The sequence below is a fragment of the Cardiocondyla obscurior genome, linkage group LG09, assembly GCF_019399895.1.
Source record: "Cardiocondyla obscurior isolate alpha-2009 linkage group LG09, Cobs3.1, whole genome shotgun sequence".
In the NCBI taxonomy this organism is placed as follows: domain Eukaryota; kingdom Metazoa; phylum Arthropoda; class Insecta; order Hymenoptera; family Formicidae; genus Cardiocondyla; species Cardiocondyla obscurior.
Window position 1 is genome coordinate 842,758 of NC_091872.1, and position 19,236 is coordinate 861,993.

At 41.3% G+C, this 19,236-nt stretch overlaps 2 protein-coding genes across 2 annotated transcripts in view; one reads left to right on the top strand and one right to left on the bottom strand.

Annotated features, from left to right (window-relative positions):
- The window catches only part of LOC139105754 (major facilitator superfamily domain-containing protein 6-A-like), a 148,585-nt gene that overhangs the window by 53,513 nt on the left and 75,836 nt on the right, over window positions 1-19,236 (bottom strand). The gene's annotated exons all lie outside the window — the stretch shown is intronic.
- Window positions 122-2,211, top strand: LOC139105534 (uncharacterized). Its single transcript, XM_070661701.1, has one exon. It carries the CDS (start codon window positions 154-156, stop codon window positions 1,267-1,269), a length of 1,116 nt encoding a protein of 371 aa, XP_070517802.1. The 5' UTR covers window positions 122-153; the 3' UTR covers window positions 1,270-2,211.

Here is a 19,236-nt window from a genome sequence, read left to right on the forward strand (position 1 = left end):
ACTGCTTTAATCATATTGAACGTATGTGTTACTGATTTTCTTTTGAGCAGACTGATAGTCTCAACTTTCAAGTGTAATTTTAATATAATATATATATAAAATTCAATTTTTTTTTTTTGAGAACATTAAATTTTAATTTTAATTTTTTTTAATATGGAAAAATATGATAAAAGTTTCCGTGAAAAACGTTCTCGATATATTAAAAACAAAGTTAAGCAATCTGTAGCAATTATTAATAGTATTCATCAGGGTCATGTTCCAAATCTAATAATTGAAAGTAAAACTGATGAAACTAATTGTTTCACCCACTCAAGTAATACTGTTTATTCTAATTCTGATACTGAGAATATTGATTTCAATTATTTGAACAATAATAATTTTATGATAAACAAAGAATCTAGATCTACTTTTGTTAATATAACGAAAGATACAAGTTTATGTTTGGATTATACCAAAAATAAACATAGTGAACATTTATCCTTAAAAATTGCTAAATGGGCTGTGGAAAATAACATTAATTTTTCTGCATTAAGACAGCTGCTGAATGTTTTGCGCGATGATCCTTTTTGTAGCGTTAGCAATTTACCAACAGACCCTCGCACACTTTTAAAAACGCCTAATAATAAATCTGCGTATAGTCCAGAATTGGAATCTAGTTCATTTCACTATTTTGGGATAGCTAAAACATTAAATTCTTTGTGTAATGTTTACAATGTAAATGTAACTTCCAGTACACAGTTTTCTATTGCAGTTAATGTTGATGGACTACCTTTAAGTAAAAGTTCTGCAACTTCATTTTGGCCAATTTTGTGTTCTGTCAAATCAATCAAAGCTTTCAAAGATAAAGTTTTCTTAGTAGCTCTTTATCATGGAAATGAAAAACCGAATTCTAATTATTTTTTACTGGATTTTGTAAATGAATGTATAGAGTTAACAAAAAATAGCATATTAATTAAGAATATTAGATGTAATTTTAAAATTTTAATGTTAATCTGTGACACACCGGCAAAATCCTTAATTCTATCTCTTAAAAGTCATTCAGGCTACTTTTCTTGTACAAAGTGTAATCAAGAAGGAGAAATGGTCAATAATGTTATTTGCTTTCCTGAAACGAAAAGTTTAATAAAAAGAACAGATCATTTGTTTAGAAATAAACTTCACCCAGAACATCATGTTGGTGAAACTCTTTTCGTTAACATCTCAGACTTTGATATGATTAACAACGTACCTTTGGACTATATGCATATTCTATTATTAGGCGGAACTTAAAGATTACTATGTAATAGACGCTTTGGGTGGATATTTGGTAAACCCCCTCACAAATTATGTGCCAAAGATGTTAATAATATTAATAAGTTGCTTTTTAATTTAAAAAAACATATTCCTTGTGAATTTTCAAGAAAAACAAGATCAATAATAGATTGTAAAAGATACAAAGCTACTGAATTTAGACTTTTTTTTGTTATATACCGGCCCAATAGTTTTAAGACAAGTATTATGTCCTAAAATTTACAATAATTTTATAATTTTAAGTTTAGCGAGTACCATTTTAATCAGTAATTATTATTCCAAATATGAAAATTACATTTCTTACGCTCACGAACTGATGATACATTTTATTACAAATTCCATTAAAATTTATGGTCCAGATTTTATTTCACACAATATACATAATTTTTTACATTTGAGCGAATGCGTAAGATTATTCGGTTCACTCGATAACTTTAGTGCATTCGCGTTTGAAAGTTTCATGCAGAAACTAAAAAAGATGGTACGTAAACCTTCCCAACCTTTGCAACAAATTGTTCGCAGAACCGAGGAAGAAAATAATATTTTTAAATCTACTACAATGAATACTATTAATAGTTTGCCTACACGATTGCTAATGGAACATTTTAATGGATCATTAATTAGTAGTTGTACTTGTCCTCAATATAAAAAACTTAAAACTGCAAAATATTGTATAAATATTAGTAAAATTGCAGACCGATTCGTTGAATTAATTGACAAAACTATAATCGAAGTAAAAAATTTTGTTACTTTTAAAAATTTAGTAGTTCTTTTAGGTTATACCTACAGTGCGCAAAATGATTTATACTCCAAGCCATGTGCTTCATCTCTTTTCGAAATTCAGTTTATAAAAAAAAATAATAATTTACTTGAAATGCGATCTATTAATAAGATAAATAAAAAATTAATTGTTCTACCATGTAACGGTCAAGACGTTGCTTTTCCAATGTTACATTTATAAAATAAAGGTTAATTTGTTTATTTCAGTTCAAAATAATTGTAGAATTAAAATGTAATTCTTGTATAAACCTATCTTTCCTTACCCGTTATTATAATGTAAAAGAAAGCAATCTTTAATTATATACATAGCATATACATTACAAGTACAAAGTATGTATATCACTATGCATATTCGTACGACATGCAGTATATGTATATGTATATGTATATACGTTGGATATTAAATGTCAGTTTAAAGAATATTCAGTACATATTTAATGTATATACAAAGATATTTCTTGTGTATATATGTATATGCATATACATAAAATGTTATATAAATATACATATGTATATTGTATGAATATACATATGTATATTGTATGAATGTCTAATGCACATACAGCGCGTTGCATTCGCATATACCTACAATATGCAATGTACGTCCTTTGCTTATCGCCGTATATACATAAGATATATCATATCTTTTAAGGTATATGCAGTGTATATACACTGTATATTAAAATGTTTACTGGGAAATAGAACAAAAAACTTTTTGTTATTATTTACTGTTTTTACAAAATAAAATAAAAACCAAAAAATGACGAAATATTATATCACAAAATGATTCGGACACCAGATATTCCACGACGAATTTTATTTAGTAAGTCGAGGACAAATACTGTTTATAAACGTTGTTTCTAGGCTGAGCTTTATGTGTTGATTTTACGCTAGTCTTGAGTATATACTTGAGTAAAATGGATCTCAAAGGGAAACAAACAAAGAGTAACTAATGGATTTGAAAACATTAGAGAAAATCCCGAAGTGTTACAAAGAGTACGGGACTCCTTAGAAAGAAGGTTTAGAGTATGCATTAATGCAGAAGGAGGTCATTTTGAACACCTTATATAATTTTGTAACGATGCCCCCGGAATGAGCATCGTTCCCGGCGAAGAACGGACGAGACGACCATCCTCTCGGCCAGGAAAGGGAGCGCGGGGGCTCCCGAAGAAACCGATCATCGAAATACATAATTGTAACGAGTACGGCGGAACGCGCCAAGTCCCGCGGAACGAGCGTATCCGAGCGGCCCCGAACTCATCCGAGCGAGCGCGACGCGCACGGTACCGCGGAATACCGCGGCCGGCGCCACGAACAAGGATACCCCCGGATGTCGCCTTGTTCGAGATAAAAAGACGAACTCGGGGAAGTCGCGCACCGTTCTCGTGCCGTTCGCCTCGCAGCGAACATCCGAACCGAACCGACTCCTGGAGCAAGCAAACCAACGGGGTGGAGCGAACTCCGTCTCGGTCAGGAACTCCTGACGCTTGCACCGCAAAGGAATCTTCCTGCCGAAAGCAAACTTAGACTCGTACGACCGGCTCGTGGGGTGAAGCGCACTTCGCCTCCTTCGAGCGATCTCGATCCCGGATCGACAGTCAGCTTGCCTAGGCGAAAAATATCCATTCGCACCGTTGCACAAAACCGGGGTGGAGAGATCTCCGCCTCGGCCGAGTACTCTCGGCTACTGCAACACCGAACAGGTGCTCCATCCTTCCCGCTGTCCGAATACCGCGTTCGCGCCGCGATCTAAGTGTTAGGTCGATCACCGCGTCTCGCGCCGCGTGCATAGATCAGGCCCCGCCCAGGCCCGCGACTCGGGGAAATATTCGCGCCGCTAGCCCCGCGCTCCGATTAGGGCGTTATCTAGGCGGCTGCCGAAAACCTGTAACGGCCCGCCCGTCATAGATCCGCGTATCGATTACCACCGTACCGATCAGGCGCATACTCGCGCCAATTACCGCGTCATCGTGAATCTATTGTTAAATTCGTGTTCGTCCGGCGACGTCTCAATCACGCGTTCGTCATAATTGGCTTAATGTATTTCTGTTTTATTAATTGAATAAAGTGTCAATTAATTGTTACATAAACCACGTCTCGTGCATTCTCGGACCTCTCAATTCAACTCGCGAATCCTGTCCGCCCGGCGAGCACGTCCGGGCACTCCAGCTTGTACGATATTCGCGGCCAGGAATTACGGTTGTTTCAATTTTTAGATTCATACACACGCGCGGGCGCGCGAGACTTAACCTTTTCGCTACGGCAGTGTTTTCCGTAGGGTCAACACCGCTGTACGGGCCAACGTGCCGCCGAAGTAGCGCCACTGAACGGACCACTGCGCCGGAAAGTATGCATGTTGTGCTTAGGTAAACTGGTGTTCAAACGCATATCTTTCTGTGCAAACTTGTCATTCTCCGGATCGTACGCTTCTTTAAGTGTTACACAACAACATATTTAAAATTTTCCAATTATTATATCAATAAAAATATTTTTAAGAATTTAAAATTACACTTTACAATATCAAATTAAAATTCTCAATAATTTAATTCAGTGTGATAAATCTTGAAGCAAGGGTCGACACACAATCCCACATTACAGTTTTTACATTCATATGCAGTTTCGCGTCTTCTATCGTTCGCATGGCAAACAACACACCTTCTCCTTAGTTTTTTCCCTACTGATTTATAAGCCGACGGAAAATGTCGTTTTATTAATCTCAGTGGATGATTATTCGACACTCGATGTTGATGATTTCTACTATGATGGTATTTCCTTAGTATTTCCCTAATTAATTGCAATTGAAATTTTGCCATAGATATTGATCGTTTCATCTTATGCTTGTACAGACAATAAGCGTTCCAGACGCAAATGTCTATCAAAAAAAAAAAGAATTCCGGTACCACTTCAAAGATTTCCGGTTCGAGTTCACAGTGTTTATGACCATATTAGCTTTATCCACTGCACCCATTTGAATTATTATAATCTAACACGCATACAGGTTTCTGGATAACTCTTTCTCCTCCGTGCCTGATTACCGTCTTAAATTCTGCTGTATGAATTGTAAAAAGCATGTACACCTCTCTCTTATCCATCCACTTTAAAACTAATAAATTATCGGATGATCTAAATGCAGCCTCTCTCCTTTTCAATCGTTTGTCAATTTTGGGCATTTTCTTTCTCCTTTTCATTATAGTCCGGCATGCATTTGTGCCATTATTATGTAAAAACTTAAATAAAGCGGGACTCGCATACCAATTATTTACATAAAGGGTATGGCCCTTTCCCAGATGCGGATTTATAAGGGTTTCCACTATTGCTCCAGATTTTCCATTGTCTCGATTTTCAGTATCCACTAAGGTAGATGATCCGGCATACACAATTAAATCTTGCACGAACTCTGTCTCACAGTCCGCCAGAATAAACGATTTTATACCAAATCTGTTTCTCTTTGATGGTATGTATTGCTTAAAAGAAAGCCGCCCTTTATACAGAAGCAGATTTTCGTCAATGCATAGCCGTTGATAAGGCTAAAATAATTCATTAAATGCTTTCCGTAATATTTCAACGACGTTTCGTATTTTGTATAAACGATCATTAGTTTGGTCAACATCATCGGTAAAATGTAGCATTTGTAGTAATTTAAAATACCGGTTTCTCGTCATTATTTCTCCAAAAATATCGCTACACAGAAGTTTATCTTTACTCCAGTATTCTGCTAATGATAATTTCTTGTTGCGGATCATCAATAATGTCACAGCAAAGAAATAATATAATTCGGCTAATACTGTTCCATCTAACGTTATTATTCTTTCACAGACCAATATTGATTAGATTCTCTTACAATTAACTCTACGAGCTCTTCAGAAACAAGTTGAAAATAATCTAAGATTTTTGCAGATCTATTAATATTTCTTTTAATTCCTGAATTCGCTACCGTAAAATTATGTATTTTGGGGACGAATGTGTTCGACGTCCAGACTTCACAATTACTGTCATGGGCTTCCATCTCTTCTGCTTCTGATTTGGAAGTACTACATATAGCTCTTCTTTTTCTGTGTGATATTACATTAATTTGATTTTTATCATCTGAATCACTGGTTGAATCAATTAATCCATTACAGGATCGAATTCTTTTTGACCTTCTTTGTGCCATTCTAATAAGAGAGGTACAAAAGGTCTTATAAAACAAACTAAACAAAGCGCCAAGTAAAATTTTCAAATAAATGTTGCAAACTTTGGAAACTTAGCAGCTGCTATCCAATTTCTTCTAATAATTCAAGGAACTTGTATTGTACTTTTGTACAATACAGTTTATTTTCGAATAGAATAAAGAAGAAACTTGTTTCGACGTACAGAATGTATATATTTTCAAATATATATATTTCGGTTTCAAAATATACCTATACTTGGATTACTTCAGGATGGTTGAATATTAGCCACTGACAGCTTGAACGAGACTGGAGCGTGATTCTTGCCCCAAATGCTCCAACAAAATTACATGCTTATTATTCACTTGTTTTAAACAAATGCGAATCAACCAGAGAATGAGACAAATGCCATCGATGTGCAGTATGCCTAAAGATAAAAACATCACGGGGTTCATGGTCAAGTGGTATCAAACTGACGTCGTCTATAGGCGACGCTCGTATACACAGGTCGTTGTGCGGATGTCGTCTACAGGCGACGCTCGTACACACAGGTCGTCGCGCAGATGTCGTCTATAGGCAACGCTCGTAGCGAAAGGGTTAAAACTGGCGATAACTTGGAAAAAACGCCTTTTTGTACTTATGTTTATATTAACTTTTTTTCTTGTTTTTGGTTTCTCATTCATCTCCCAAGCGATTGACCTCGACTTACGGAACACCCTGTATATTGTGCATGACTATGGGTGCGTACCACTTAGCGATTTCAACGTTCACAAAGCCTCAAAACCCATTCCACATGACGACCGTGATCGTTATGGTCGTGATTGAAACGTCATAGATGACGTCATTACATCAAGCTCACGACGCTCACGGTTCGTAGGTGGGTCGGCGTGAGCGTTGGCGTTGCAAGCGTTGCAAACATCGAATGGAACACAGGCCATGGTTTATGGTAACGACACAGTATATGTATGTATAGTCTGTGGTAAGATGACCGTTGGACCGTGCAATGCCGTACAATAAAAATTTGCTGAATATAGGTTTTAACTGTAATAAATTTATATTAAATTTTGATTTTGTGTTGTGTTGATTTGTGTGATAGTTTATAATAATGGAAAAAATAACTATACGACGAACAATATAATTGTCACTACGAAGTTATGCTATGTTCAGAAGATGTACGTCGTGCTTTTAACGGTATAGTATTTTATAATACAACCAATAATTAAATGTACATAATTTTTACAAAATATTTTACGATATCTTTTCATAAAATATCAATTTTAGAAAATTATAAATTTTTGCAATTTTTGTCGCCATGTCGTATTGTTAAAAGATTTGAATATGGAAATTAGTTTTGTCACCGCCGCGGGGGCAGCACCTCGTGGCCGATCGCCGGCGACGGATCGATATCGATCTGTCGTTCGATATTTTGCCTCCGATTCTCGAAGGCGTTGCCGGCTCGAGTCTCTCAGTGTTCACTCAGCTGTTCCTAGCATCGTCTCGTGTGCAACGAAGTCCATTGTTCAACTCTAGGAAAATTACTCATCGATCGACTCATCAAAGAACTCAAGTCTTTGTCTACAGTGCAACTCAACCAGCGCATCTTCGCCGTGTGCAAAACACAACGAACCGATTGGAAGACATCATCCTGCAGCACGAGGCGTGTTGAACCTCGTGCTCAGTAGCTCATAAGACTTCGCAGCGTATTGGCTTCATAATTCATATAATTGTGCTTGCAATTTAGACTCAGTGCGAACTCTATAACAATCATAAGACTCTCAACTCAAGAAAGAACTCAGTTAAACTCATCCTAACTTCAGTGCGGATCTCACAAGGCGAACACGTGCTCACCGCGTGCCGCCGCGTGGCTCAAATACGGAGGACTAACACCCGCCTGTTCGCATAATTTCAAACCAGCCACGACCGCGTAACATCCCCGCGGCGTTTCTGTAATTCTCATTTCATTTTTGTAATACTCAAAATTTGTACACGTATCAATCACAATATTCGCAAAATTATTCCACTTGCCTGGCTTTACTACAATGATCCAAGTGGAATGAACAATCATAACGCCGCGAGCGTGAGCATTCGTACTATCAAGTGGAACGCACCCTATGCGAATTAAAAAGGAAAACACCGTCGATAACATTAAAGGGTTTGCTCGTTTAGATGGCATCTATGTTAGCGGCGCGTCGGACGGCTACATAGAGCCTTATCATAAAAGAATCCGAAAAGATCGAGATATCAAAAGTTGCCGATATCCAATCCGAAAGACATCGTTCAACTATAACGTCCAATTAAAAAAAACAACCCGTTTTAAAGTCCACGGATTTTCGAGAGACAAATTTTTTGTCTTTAGTCTTGAGCAAACATCAATTTGGATAATGCGAGCGAGCCCTTTCTAGCAACGTCGCGACCTCGAGTTTTATAGTACCAGCAAGTGTTTTCTTAATATATGTACGTATATATAGATAAAAAATCAGAAAGTCTTTCTCAGACGTATTTGCAGGGTAAGCCCGCGACCCAGGAAGACGTCACCTTGACGGTGATACAAGTCGCCACGACTCAGGAAACTCAGTTTCCCCAGGCGTAGTAGCGCACAAAATTTAATAATTATTGTAAACGTTTAGTCTCTTTCGAGCGCAGGAGGATCGGTCTCGGCAAGGTCCTTTAATGAACACCACGGATTTTTGTAATTTAAGTCCGTAATTTATTTACACTATGTACAAGTTGTTTTGTTTTTCGATTTATCTTGTGCGCCTTGCGGCGCCGGGTTTCTCCCGTTACAAAGGATGTTACAATTTTTCTTTATATGTAATGTAGGGAACCGTCAGGGTGACGGGTATCGGCCCCCACTTTTCGTCGCCGGGATATCGGCTCTTTGTTCTCCGAGGAGGCTGAAGCGGTAGCCCACAGGTCGGTTTGGATCTCTTTCTCGTCCACTGTCGGAGCGTGCTTGAAAAGGTGTTTCTCTGTCTGGGTCGTCACGCTCTCTTTTAGGCCGGTTATTAAGGCCGGCGGTGGCTTCGGCCAACTGTGTGATGTGTCGCGCCAAACCCTCTGATCGTACGGTCCTCTTAAGAACAGCTTCGGCGGTCTCGTTAGCTGCGGCGGGTCCAGATCGATTCTATGCAATGTTGCACCGCGAGGGTGCCGTGGGATTCGTTCTCCGGAGAGAACTGTAGTCTTTTGAAATAAAGTCGCCTTCTCGTTAAATTGATTAATTTCTTTTATTTCCTTCTTCCTTTTTACAGAGTTACACTTGCACTTATTATTCGATTATACATTCCACGCGAGATACTTGTTAGCGACTGACTGTCCGGGCCGCGGCTGCCCCTATATATCTCCTACTGTTGCTATGCCAAAAATCATAGCAATCAGCGGAATCACGGGTGGCAACCGCGACTGTCCTCGGACTTCGCGTCCCGGCCGGAAATGCCGGGTTACCTTGATCGGCGGTATTCTGCCGATCAAGCTAAACGGTCGCGCGCGTGCGACATTCCGGCGTTATTCCCGAGCCTCTGTTGCTAAGGGCTCGGGATATAACAGCAAGATCCAGGTCGGCGTCTAAGTACAAAGCCCGTGATGTGTTTCGCCTTCGTTGATGGTACCGGATGTGTGATGATCCCTATCAGTATCCCCGGAGTTCCCGGTGGGAAAACTGTTTTCTCGAGGATCGTTGGTACGTTGTTGTTTTCGTCCTTAGGTTGTTCTTCCGCTTCTTCCGGGCTCGTCGGCACCCACTTTGGAGTCTTAGGTTGACACCTGCCTCTGCGTATGCGTTTTGGCGGCATCCGTAACGTCTGCTCGTTTCTTCTCGCTACCGCGCGTCTGCTTAGAGCGCAAGTAACGCGTATCAAAAGTGACGAACTCGCTTTTTTTCGTGCCTTTTTTGCAGATCCTGGACCTTTTTATATTGCTCTTTATCCTTTTTTGTTTGCGGGTTTCTAATTATTTATATGCGGCGTCTAGTGGTTGTTTATGTCATTATCGGTAAGATCGCGTTACCGCGGTACACACAGTTGTATGCCAGGCCGCTCGCCGAATTGCCGTCCTCTTGGCGCTCGTCCACCCGTTTTTCTTTGTGTCAGCCTTTAGGCCGCCACAATTATAAAAACCGTGAGTGGTACAAAAAACATAAAACATTAGTGTGCATTTCCTTTTAATCAATAAACTAAAACCGATGTGAATACTATAAAACCGCCCGTTGCTTTACCGCGGTACGAGTCGCGTGTTGAATCAAGGAATGCACTTGATGTCCGACCGCCGAGAACACTCGGCCAAGGAGAGAAACACCTCACCCCAATAAACCGTGCTGTGCGATAGAAATCTGCCGTCGGGATATCCGACGGCTCTAAGTGATGCCCAGGCCGAAAGCCAAGTTTTCGCCGCCGAGAACGCTCGGCGGAGGTAAAAGACGCTTCCGTCTCTGTTTGCGGCATTAAAGGATCGGAGTTTGGGAGACAGCGGATCAGGAAACAGTCATGTTGTCGCGCCGGTATGGATCGGAGTCGTGTCTTAGCCCGGAGGATGGCCCTTTTTATATCGTTTTTTGGCGCTTTTTGGAGGAAAGTTTTTTCCGAGTGGGAGCCATCGCAAGCGCTACGGTTCTGCGTGGCTCGAGACTGAAACCCGTCCGTATTTTGGGGTATGCTCGCGTTTTTCCGCCGTTTGTCTAAATGCGGACTTAACCGGTGGAGCTGTTTCTTTGGGGAGCTTTTGCTAAGTCCGTATGTCTTGAAGTTGTTATAAAAAAGATGGGCGCACCGTGCCTTTTTCGCTCTGCCCGGCGGATGGTCGATCGCGGCAGCCGGTCGGTGGACACCGGAACGGGGTGCACGCGGGTACCCCGTTACAACTAAAACATTGACATTGTATGAAACAGAATCCTTTCCAGGTTCACCTTTTACTAAATAAAAAAGCAGGCACCTAGAACCTGGGACTTATTCCTGATAATCCGCTTCGAGAAACAGTAGCTAGTCAGCGCAATCCGACCAGAAGCTCTTAAACCGAATCTAGAAAAGTATCCGACCGGTTCAACGTTTTTAATTTTTGTGTTGAGGATTCGAGTGATCGTGTCGCTGATCAACGTGTGAATCGCTCGGATCTTTCCGTCTATTCAAGTAAGATCAAGACGTGGCGATCACGTATCAAACACACGAGACCCGCCGTGAGGACTTGTCTTAAAAGGAATTTTCCACGCGAAAACAGGTGCGCTCGCAGATTCGCAACGACAACCTCGCGGTTTCTATCCACGAAAATTCCTAAATTCCGGAGCACGGCAATTGCTCCGCTGGTTTCGTCAGTCCAGTCAAAATTTTCGAGCAGATAACATCTTGCGCGAATACAAGAGTAAGCAAGCTGATTGCCTAAAACGAAAGTAATTGCGTTGCAGTGAAATACGCCGTCATTAAACTGCTGATCGCTCTCGCATTGTTTCACGTTGCGGCGAAACACGCTTCGCGTCAAACGCTCGTCTGGACATTTTCGCAATTGTAAGTCACAGACCGTCCGATTTTAATAAATAAAGAAAATTCACTTAGCAGTAAAATCGACGGTGTATTGAATTATTGAGCACTCCGCTTCTTACGCCTCGACACTCTAATCGGAGCGTGTACCGGATAAATTTATTGTGTATCGGCGAACGAGCCGATCCGAAACATTTTGCCAAAAATTCTTAGTTGCCCTCCGACTTTTTTCGTCGACTGAATCCGAGATTCCAGCACATCTCGAACTTTTTTAACGACGGAGTTTTTTTATTATTAAACGTTACAGCGCAAACTGATCTAAAATAACGGTTTTTCGCTAGAAAGGGGACGGTTTCGAAGTGCGCATACACGAGTATGAGAATGGGGTCCAATAGACCTTGCGCGCGAGTCGGCCAATTACAAAAGTGAGAGAACACTTGGTGTTACACAAATATTCGAAGGTTTTAACCGCAAAATTCAAATTATATAATGGCTTAACAACGCTGACCGCTTAAAAAGACTCCTTTAATATTTAATAAATAACTACTAATTTACAGTTACAAGAAAAAGAGAAATTATTACATTCTCCAACACGCTTGAAGAGGTAACTACAAATTACATAAAAAAAATCTAACTAATAGAAAAGTTGCAATTGGTAATTAACTGAACAGATACGTTGATTAATTAATTCCAAACAAAGCCACTTTAAATGCTACAATAAATTTAGGTTTATACAACATAAAGACGCAAAAAAATAACATATTGTGATGGAGACGGTCTTCCCGTATGGAAATTGATGTCTCTGTATACTGTTTTACAAGTTTTTTTTTATTCGACTATATACAATAAAATATTTACAAATCTTTATGTTTAGTGTAGGTTATGGTGCCTTGCAACGCGCTTACAAAAATACTTGGGTTGATTTCAATCTACCCGGCGTTCCCTACAGGCTATATGCGGAGCTATTAGTGTCATGCTAATCGGTCCCCCCCTTTTCATCGTCCGGGTATATCACGGGTTTGTCGTTTGATAAACTGGTCGTAGTCCACGGATCCGCTTGAGTGCCGCTTTCCGTTGTCTGCGATGTGTTTTGAATTCGGCCTTTTTCTATTTTGGTTTGCATATCTCTAGTCACCGAGATAGGAGATACCGATTCCGATATGATCAAATTCTATCGGAGACTCGTGTAACGCCAGATGCGTAAGTCTTCTAAAGCCAAAAAAATTCTTAGCGGTTTTGTTAGCTGTTGAGGTGGTAGTTGCAACAGCTAGGAGTACCACAAGCGGATGGTGAACGCTGTATGCCGGATGGGCTTCGGGGTTGATGGGGTTGATGTTGGCGCAGTTTTTAAGAGGCCCACCAGCGGTGCAGAGAGTGGAAAGATCTGGATCTCCGTGATTTTTGGTTGCGTTGTTTACGTCACGGTAGTGGTGCTCTATCCAGAGATGATTCGGGCACCACGGTCGGCGTCTTCGGAGGCTTAGCCTTGCGGCGGCTTCTCCTCATCTTTTTACGCGGTCATGTATATGTCGCAATGGTCACTATATTAAGCGACATACGATTTATTTTCTCTTCTGCACTGTGCTCTATTCTTAGCGGTACTAGACGAAAATTCGTACGTCGCTTTTGCAAGCATCAAGAATTTCAAAAGGTAATCCATTCAATTGGATTGAATTGATAAATTAAGTCGTCGCTGGTTTGGCTTACATAGCCTGCTTAAACTGTTCTAACTTTCAAGCAAGCTATTCGGCTTAGGCGACGCTTCGTGGTGCTCGATGCCACACCGGCGTTCGGTAGAGTTGTCATGCTTGGCTGGCACTGTGCTTACACGTGCATGCCTGTGTTTGCGTTTGCTAAGCTACCGCTCGTCAGGTGCCTTCTTCTTGTGGCGGGTTTACAATGTTTATCACACATATAAATAAATTAATAGTATTAACCAGTTTTACATTAACATAAATTGAATTTATGAATTTACATGACAAATAAACTTGAAATTGGCATTATAGCTAATTTTGTGAAATTTTTTATGTAAGCACCATAAGAAGTTCTTGTTCATGCAGATTGCCCCAGACCATCAGGGAACTAATAAATTTCTTGAACATAACCAATAATCTATTTTATAGCCGTCTCTGCTACTTGATCAGAACAAATTAGTCTGGTTTCAATTGCTGTCCTTTATTCTGATAATATTTATGTCAATCTTGCAAAGAAACCAGATATTTCGTGCTTTTCAACTGGAAGTGCTGGCGTATTGCTCAATCACATGCAATCTTGATAATCTGTTTACATTTATATCGCTAATGTTGAATTCAAAAATACTATTCAATAGCGAATCAATCAAAAAATGCCTTGGACTGAGATACAACATTCGGATCTGAGCTTAATGTTAAAATGGGTCGCGAATTTGAAATAATCTCTATTAAACATAATATATTCTGCATTTTCTCGAAAGTTAGATAAGAAGTACCAATTATTTAAATGAGATAAGACCGCAGATTTAACTGCCGCTCGTTCTTTTTTACTTTTTTTCGTTTTCTCTTGTTTTTTTTCGCTCTTTCTTGTTCTTTTTTGTCCTCTTACGCTCTATCTTGTTCTATCACGCGCTCTCTTATTTTTTCTCGTTCTATCCTTGTTATCTTTTTTTTTTGCTTTCTTTCTCTCTTAATCTCTCTTGTTCTTTTTTGTTTTTTCTCGTTCTCTTTCATTCTTTTTCGTTTTCTTTTGTTTTTTTTAATTTTTTCTTGCTCTTTTTTGGTTTTTTATTATTTTATATTTTATATTGACGTTTTCGTTAGTTAACAAATAAATATTTTTGAAACTGATTGTCCAACTTTTATAACTGTTTTTTAACAATAAAGATAATATTCAAAAAAATTATTCTTAACATTTCTAGCGGTTATTCTTAGTTCTTATTTTTGCAGCAATTCTTCACAAATTGATATCTTTTATAAAAACGCTCGTTTTCGAATAACAGTAGTTGCTGTCGACATGGGATTTTAGATACTTTGTTTAGAAGTTAAACAGAAGTCATTTCAATACTTTAAACAATTTTTTTTTAAGTCACTCATCTGATTCGGTCAATTAACGATACTACGAATGACACAGTGTAATCTCTTTTTTTTGGTATTGATATTTTAGTTAGTTAACGAATGGATATTTCTTAGACTCAGTGTCCCATTTTTATAATTTTTTAACATCACGACATTTTTCGACGACTGAATCCAATAAGTGACTATTTTGCAAAAAAAGTGTTTAAACAATTAGAAGAACTTCTTTTCAATCTTAAAAACAAGTATGCCAAACCCCAAGTTAATAGCAACCACCGTTATTTGATAACAAGCGTTTTTATAGAACATGAATTTGTTAACTAAAAATAGCTGCCAAACTTATTAAAAATTATAATATAATAAATACCTAAATAAATTCCAGGTTGAAGTAAAGCAAATTGCGTTTTCTTTTTTATTCTTTTAATACAATTTTTAAATAAAATTAACAAAATAAGTGATATTAATACAAAATTACCTCTCTTAACAAAGAAAATGTAAAAAAAAGTCAATCAAACGCAGAGTGCACAAGTAGGTGTGTATTTAATTTTATAAAAGACTTTTAATAATTTCCATACAATGTTATAGTTATTTATACAATAATCGTAATATCAAATATGTGCGATAAGTTTAAAAAATCTGTTCAAAATTACCCTTTTTAAAAAATGTGTCCTATTAAGAACAGTGGTATCAAATAATTTGGCTAATTATGGTTTAAATCACTTCAGATAAACTCTAAAATTATATATACAGAGTGAATTTCAATGGTAGCTTTAGAAACTCTTGACAAACATTGTTTCTTTTATTATTCAGTCAATACCTCGTTTCGATAATGAGCATTTCGTACTGTGACATTCCCGTAATTTGTAGTCTTTTATAGTCTCATTGTTTAGATAAAGTATTTTATAGTTTTATTGTTTAATAATAATAATATAATATATATATATATATATAGTATATATATATAATATAATAATATAATAATAATAATATTGTTAATAATAATAATAATATTGAAGAAGCTACTTTCTTCTGCTCATCATTTAATTCTGTGGCGAGAACTTAGGCCCCGCCACTAGACGGCAGACTCCGTCCCTGAGGGCAAACACCGACCCGAACAGGACCGAACGCGCCAAGCAAGGTTCGGCGGGCGACCACCGGCCCGACAATGGCGCACGCCGCCGAGGTAAGAGTGGGAACTCCCCCACTCTCATCTCGGCGGCTATATAAGCCGAGCTCGCGGCAGAGCAAGTACCTTGTCCGTTCCGAATCCTAGTCACGAACACTCATCCTCCAGATCCGATAGGCTTCGGGCGCTCCCGAAGCCCTCTCTAGTACTCTCCGACTCGGGCGCTCCCGAGTCGTCCCCGGGCGCTCCCGGTGAGAGTCTTCCGCTGCTTTGGGCGCTCCCAAGGCAGAGTAACATCAGGTTTCTGGAGACCTCGGGCGCTTCCGAGGCTCCACCACCGAGGCGACCGGATACCGCCGGCACCCCCGGCTAGTCCGGGCCACCGAGATCCCCTGGACGGGCGCTCCCGTCCAGGTCGTAGGATCTATCGTACGGCACACCGCCGACGACACCGCCGCGGTCGGGCGCTCCCGACTGCCGCCGCTTCCAGGGCACTCAGTGCCACACCGAGATCCCCTGGACGGGCGCTCCCGTCCAGGCCGTAGGATCCGTCGTACGGCACGCTGCCGACGACACCGCCGCGGTCGGGCGCTCCCGACTGCCGCTCTCCGAGTTATCCCGGACAATCTTCGGTTCTCTTGGACGGGCGCTCCCGTCCAAGTCTAGAGCCTGCCGCACGACTATCAGTCATCGGCATTGCCGCCGTCGGGCGCTCCCGACGGCCGTCACATCCAGGGCACTTCGCGCCCTCACACGATCCCCCGGACAGGCACTTCCGTCCGGTAACGGGTCCGCCGCGCGACAGCCAGTCGCCGGCACTGCCGCGGTCGGGCGCTCCCGACCGCTGCCCCTCGGGCCAGCCCGAGCAACCTCGGTCTCACCGACGGGCGCTCCCGTCGGTCCAGACCACGACTAGCCGCCCAACCTATCGTCGTTTCAGCGAACTTTGGCTCCGGCGAGCCTCAATCCGGCAAACCCCGCGACACGGCAAGACGCTACCGTTACAATTCTTTTAAGCTTTCTTCAAAAAGCTTCTGAGGAAAAGAAGATTTCACCCCGGAAGTCTGTTTGATTCTGGCCACCCTCAAAGAATTCCGACAAGAACTAAAAGCTTCATCAAAGATTTTGGAAAAACCAACCTTCCTCAGAAAATCTGCCCCGAGAAGGCAATCATCCGAAATCTCCGCTACAAACATGCTCATTTCAAGAGCAAACTCCCCTACCTCCATAGAAACTTTAGTTTCTCCTCTAATAGAAACATCTTCCCCTGTAGGATATCGAAATCTTAGCCTCTCTCTAAGCGATCGTAAACCTGAATTCCCCTTTCCGAAAAACCTAGAACTCAAAATGGTAATATCAGAGCACGTGTCAACTCTGAAATTACACTTCCTACCATTAATCTTTCCTGCGAAACAAAAATCGCGTGAAGAATAGCCGATTCTCCTGGAAAATAACTCCTTCGGGGCCCCCTTTCCTTTAGCCGACCCCCCGAAGAGGTCGACTATTCCGAGTTTTCCTTACGGGTAGGGCACTGATTCTGGAAGTGTCCTGGCTTCCCACAAAGCCAACACTCTCCTCGAGCCCCCCTTCGTTTCCCGAGAAAACTTATTACCTTTATACTTTTTAGGATTCGTCGAACTTTCTCCCTTTCCTTCGCTTTCCTTAACGTCCCCCCTGGACTTTTCCGAACGAAAGGAATTAAAATTCCTAAAAGAATTCGCGCGCCCCTGAAAACCTGGCGCTCTCTTATCGAAAGATTCCCCGAAAATCGTTTTAATCACTTTCGATCTCTCGATCGCCTTTTTAAGTGAAGAAATCCCTTCCAGTTGCAGCGTTCTCTTAACCCTGCCATCTAACAACGCAGAAATCAACTGTGCACAAGCGATCTTATCCCGTACTTCGTAGGGACATTCAGGATAAGCTAACTGAGATAACCGCTCTAATTCCGTCCCAAAAGAAGCAAAATCCTCCCCTTCCTTCTGTCTCCAATTAGTAAAAAGAGAATAGTAATTTTGAGAAGACCGCGGTTCTCCGAAACACAACTTGAGCTTTGCTCTAAGCTCCGCGTAGCTCATGCTCTCGGAATCCTGTAAAGTACAGAAAACCGAACGCGCTCTGCCCCGAAGGCAAGAAACAAGGGCAACAGTTCTCGCCTCTTGTCCCCACTGCTTCGCCCGAGCAATCAAATCGAATTGAGAAAAGAACTCCCGTAACGGAACGGAACCGTCATAAGTGTCTAGTTTTAAATTTAACCCGAACACAAAACGCGCGTCACCCTCAACCGGAGGGACATCCGGAACGAAACTCGCGCCCCCCTCCGCCGGAAGAACACCGGAGACGCGCGAAAAATTATTGGAGGGACTTAGCTGCAGGATTCGTCTCTGCATCCTCGTGATTGCATCATCGCGCAGACGAATTTCGGCCCGCAGACTCTCCTTCCTCTGCTCCTGCTCGACCCGCAGCTGACGCATCTCCTGACGGAGCGACTCGAACGCCGCCGCCTCCGACGAAGCAGGATCCTCCTGACGGGATCGCCTCCTCTTCGCCGTATGCGTAGCCATCCCGGACGAGCCCCCAAAATGTTACGCCGGGAACGGGGTCAGCGAACGTCTCCGTGTTCGCGCTTCTCGCTCACTCTTCTCGCACTCTCTCACCCGCGGCACTCGGACTCCGCGAAAGAAAAGAAACGGTTTAAGAAACGGTTTAATCAAACATTAACCAAGTATAGAGTGACATCCGCAACGAATAGAGTCACGGGCAGAACTGTCATTTTAACCATTAATAATAATCTTCGTTCCTCTGGCAACGGGGAACCGAAACCTCGGAGCGAGCCGGCAGCTTCATGCTGCTCCGTATACCGGGCGTAACAATATATATATATATATATATTGTAGCACTTGCGCTATCTTAGAAATAATGAAGCGTTGAGTATGAGCCTTAAACTAAGTCTTTATTTACACGTATGTACAGTTCTTATTTTTGGATTATCTCAAATCGCACCACTAGGGTGCTTTCCACAAAACTCGGAGAAGTCGAGTGTGAGTACTAGACTCGACGTTTTCGGTAAGAGATATGGGGTGCCGTTAAGGTTACTTTAATCGGCCCCCATTTCTCGTCCCCTGGGTAGGTTACGGGCTCGGAATCCGAAGCGGACGTGGTCGCCCACAGGTCGGTTTGAGTTCCGACTTCCGTGGTCCTCGGCGCGTGCTGGAGAAGTCCCGTTAGTCTGGGTTCCTTGCGTGATTGGCAGAGGCCTCGGCATCGAAGGAATCCGGTACCGTGGGCTCGTCAGGCGGTAGGCCCGTATGTCGCCGGGTATTAGGGTCGACAGCGGCGGACGGGTCAACTGCGGAGGTGGTAGCCGCAGTGCACACAGTGCC

Bases quoted from the DNA above. Each gene is read 5' to 3' on its own strand.
- LOC139105534 (XM_070661701.1), top strand. From the start codon at position 154: ATGGAAAAATATGATAAAAGTTTCCGTGAAAAACGTTCTCGATATATT.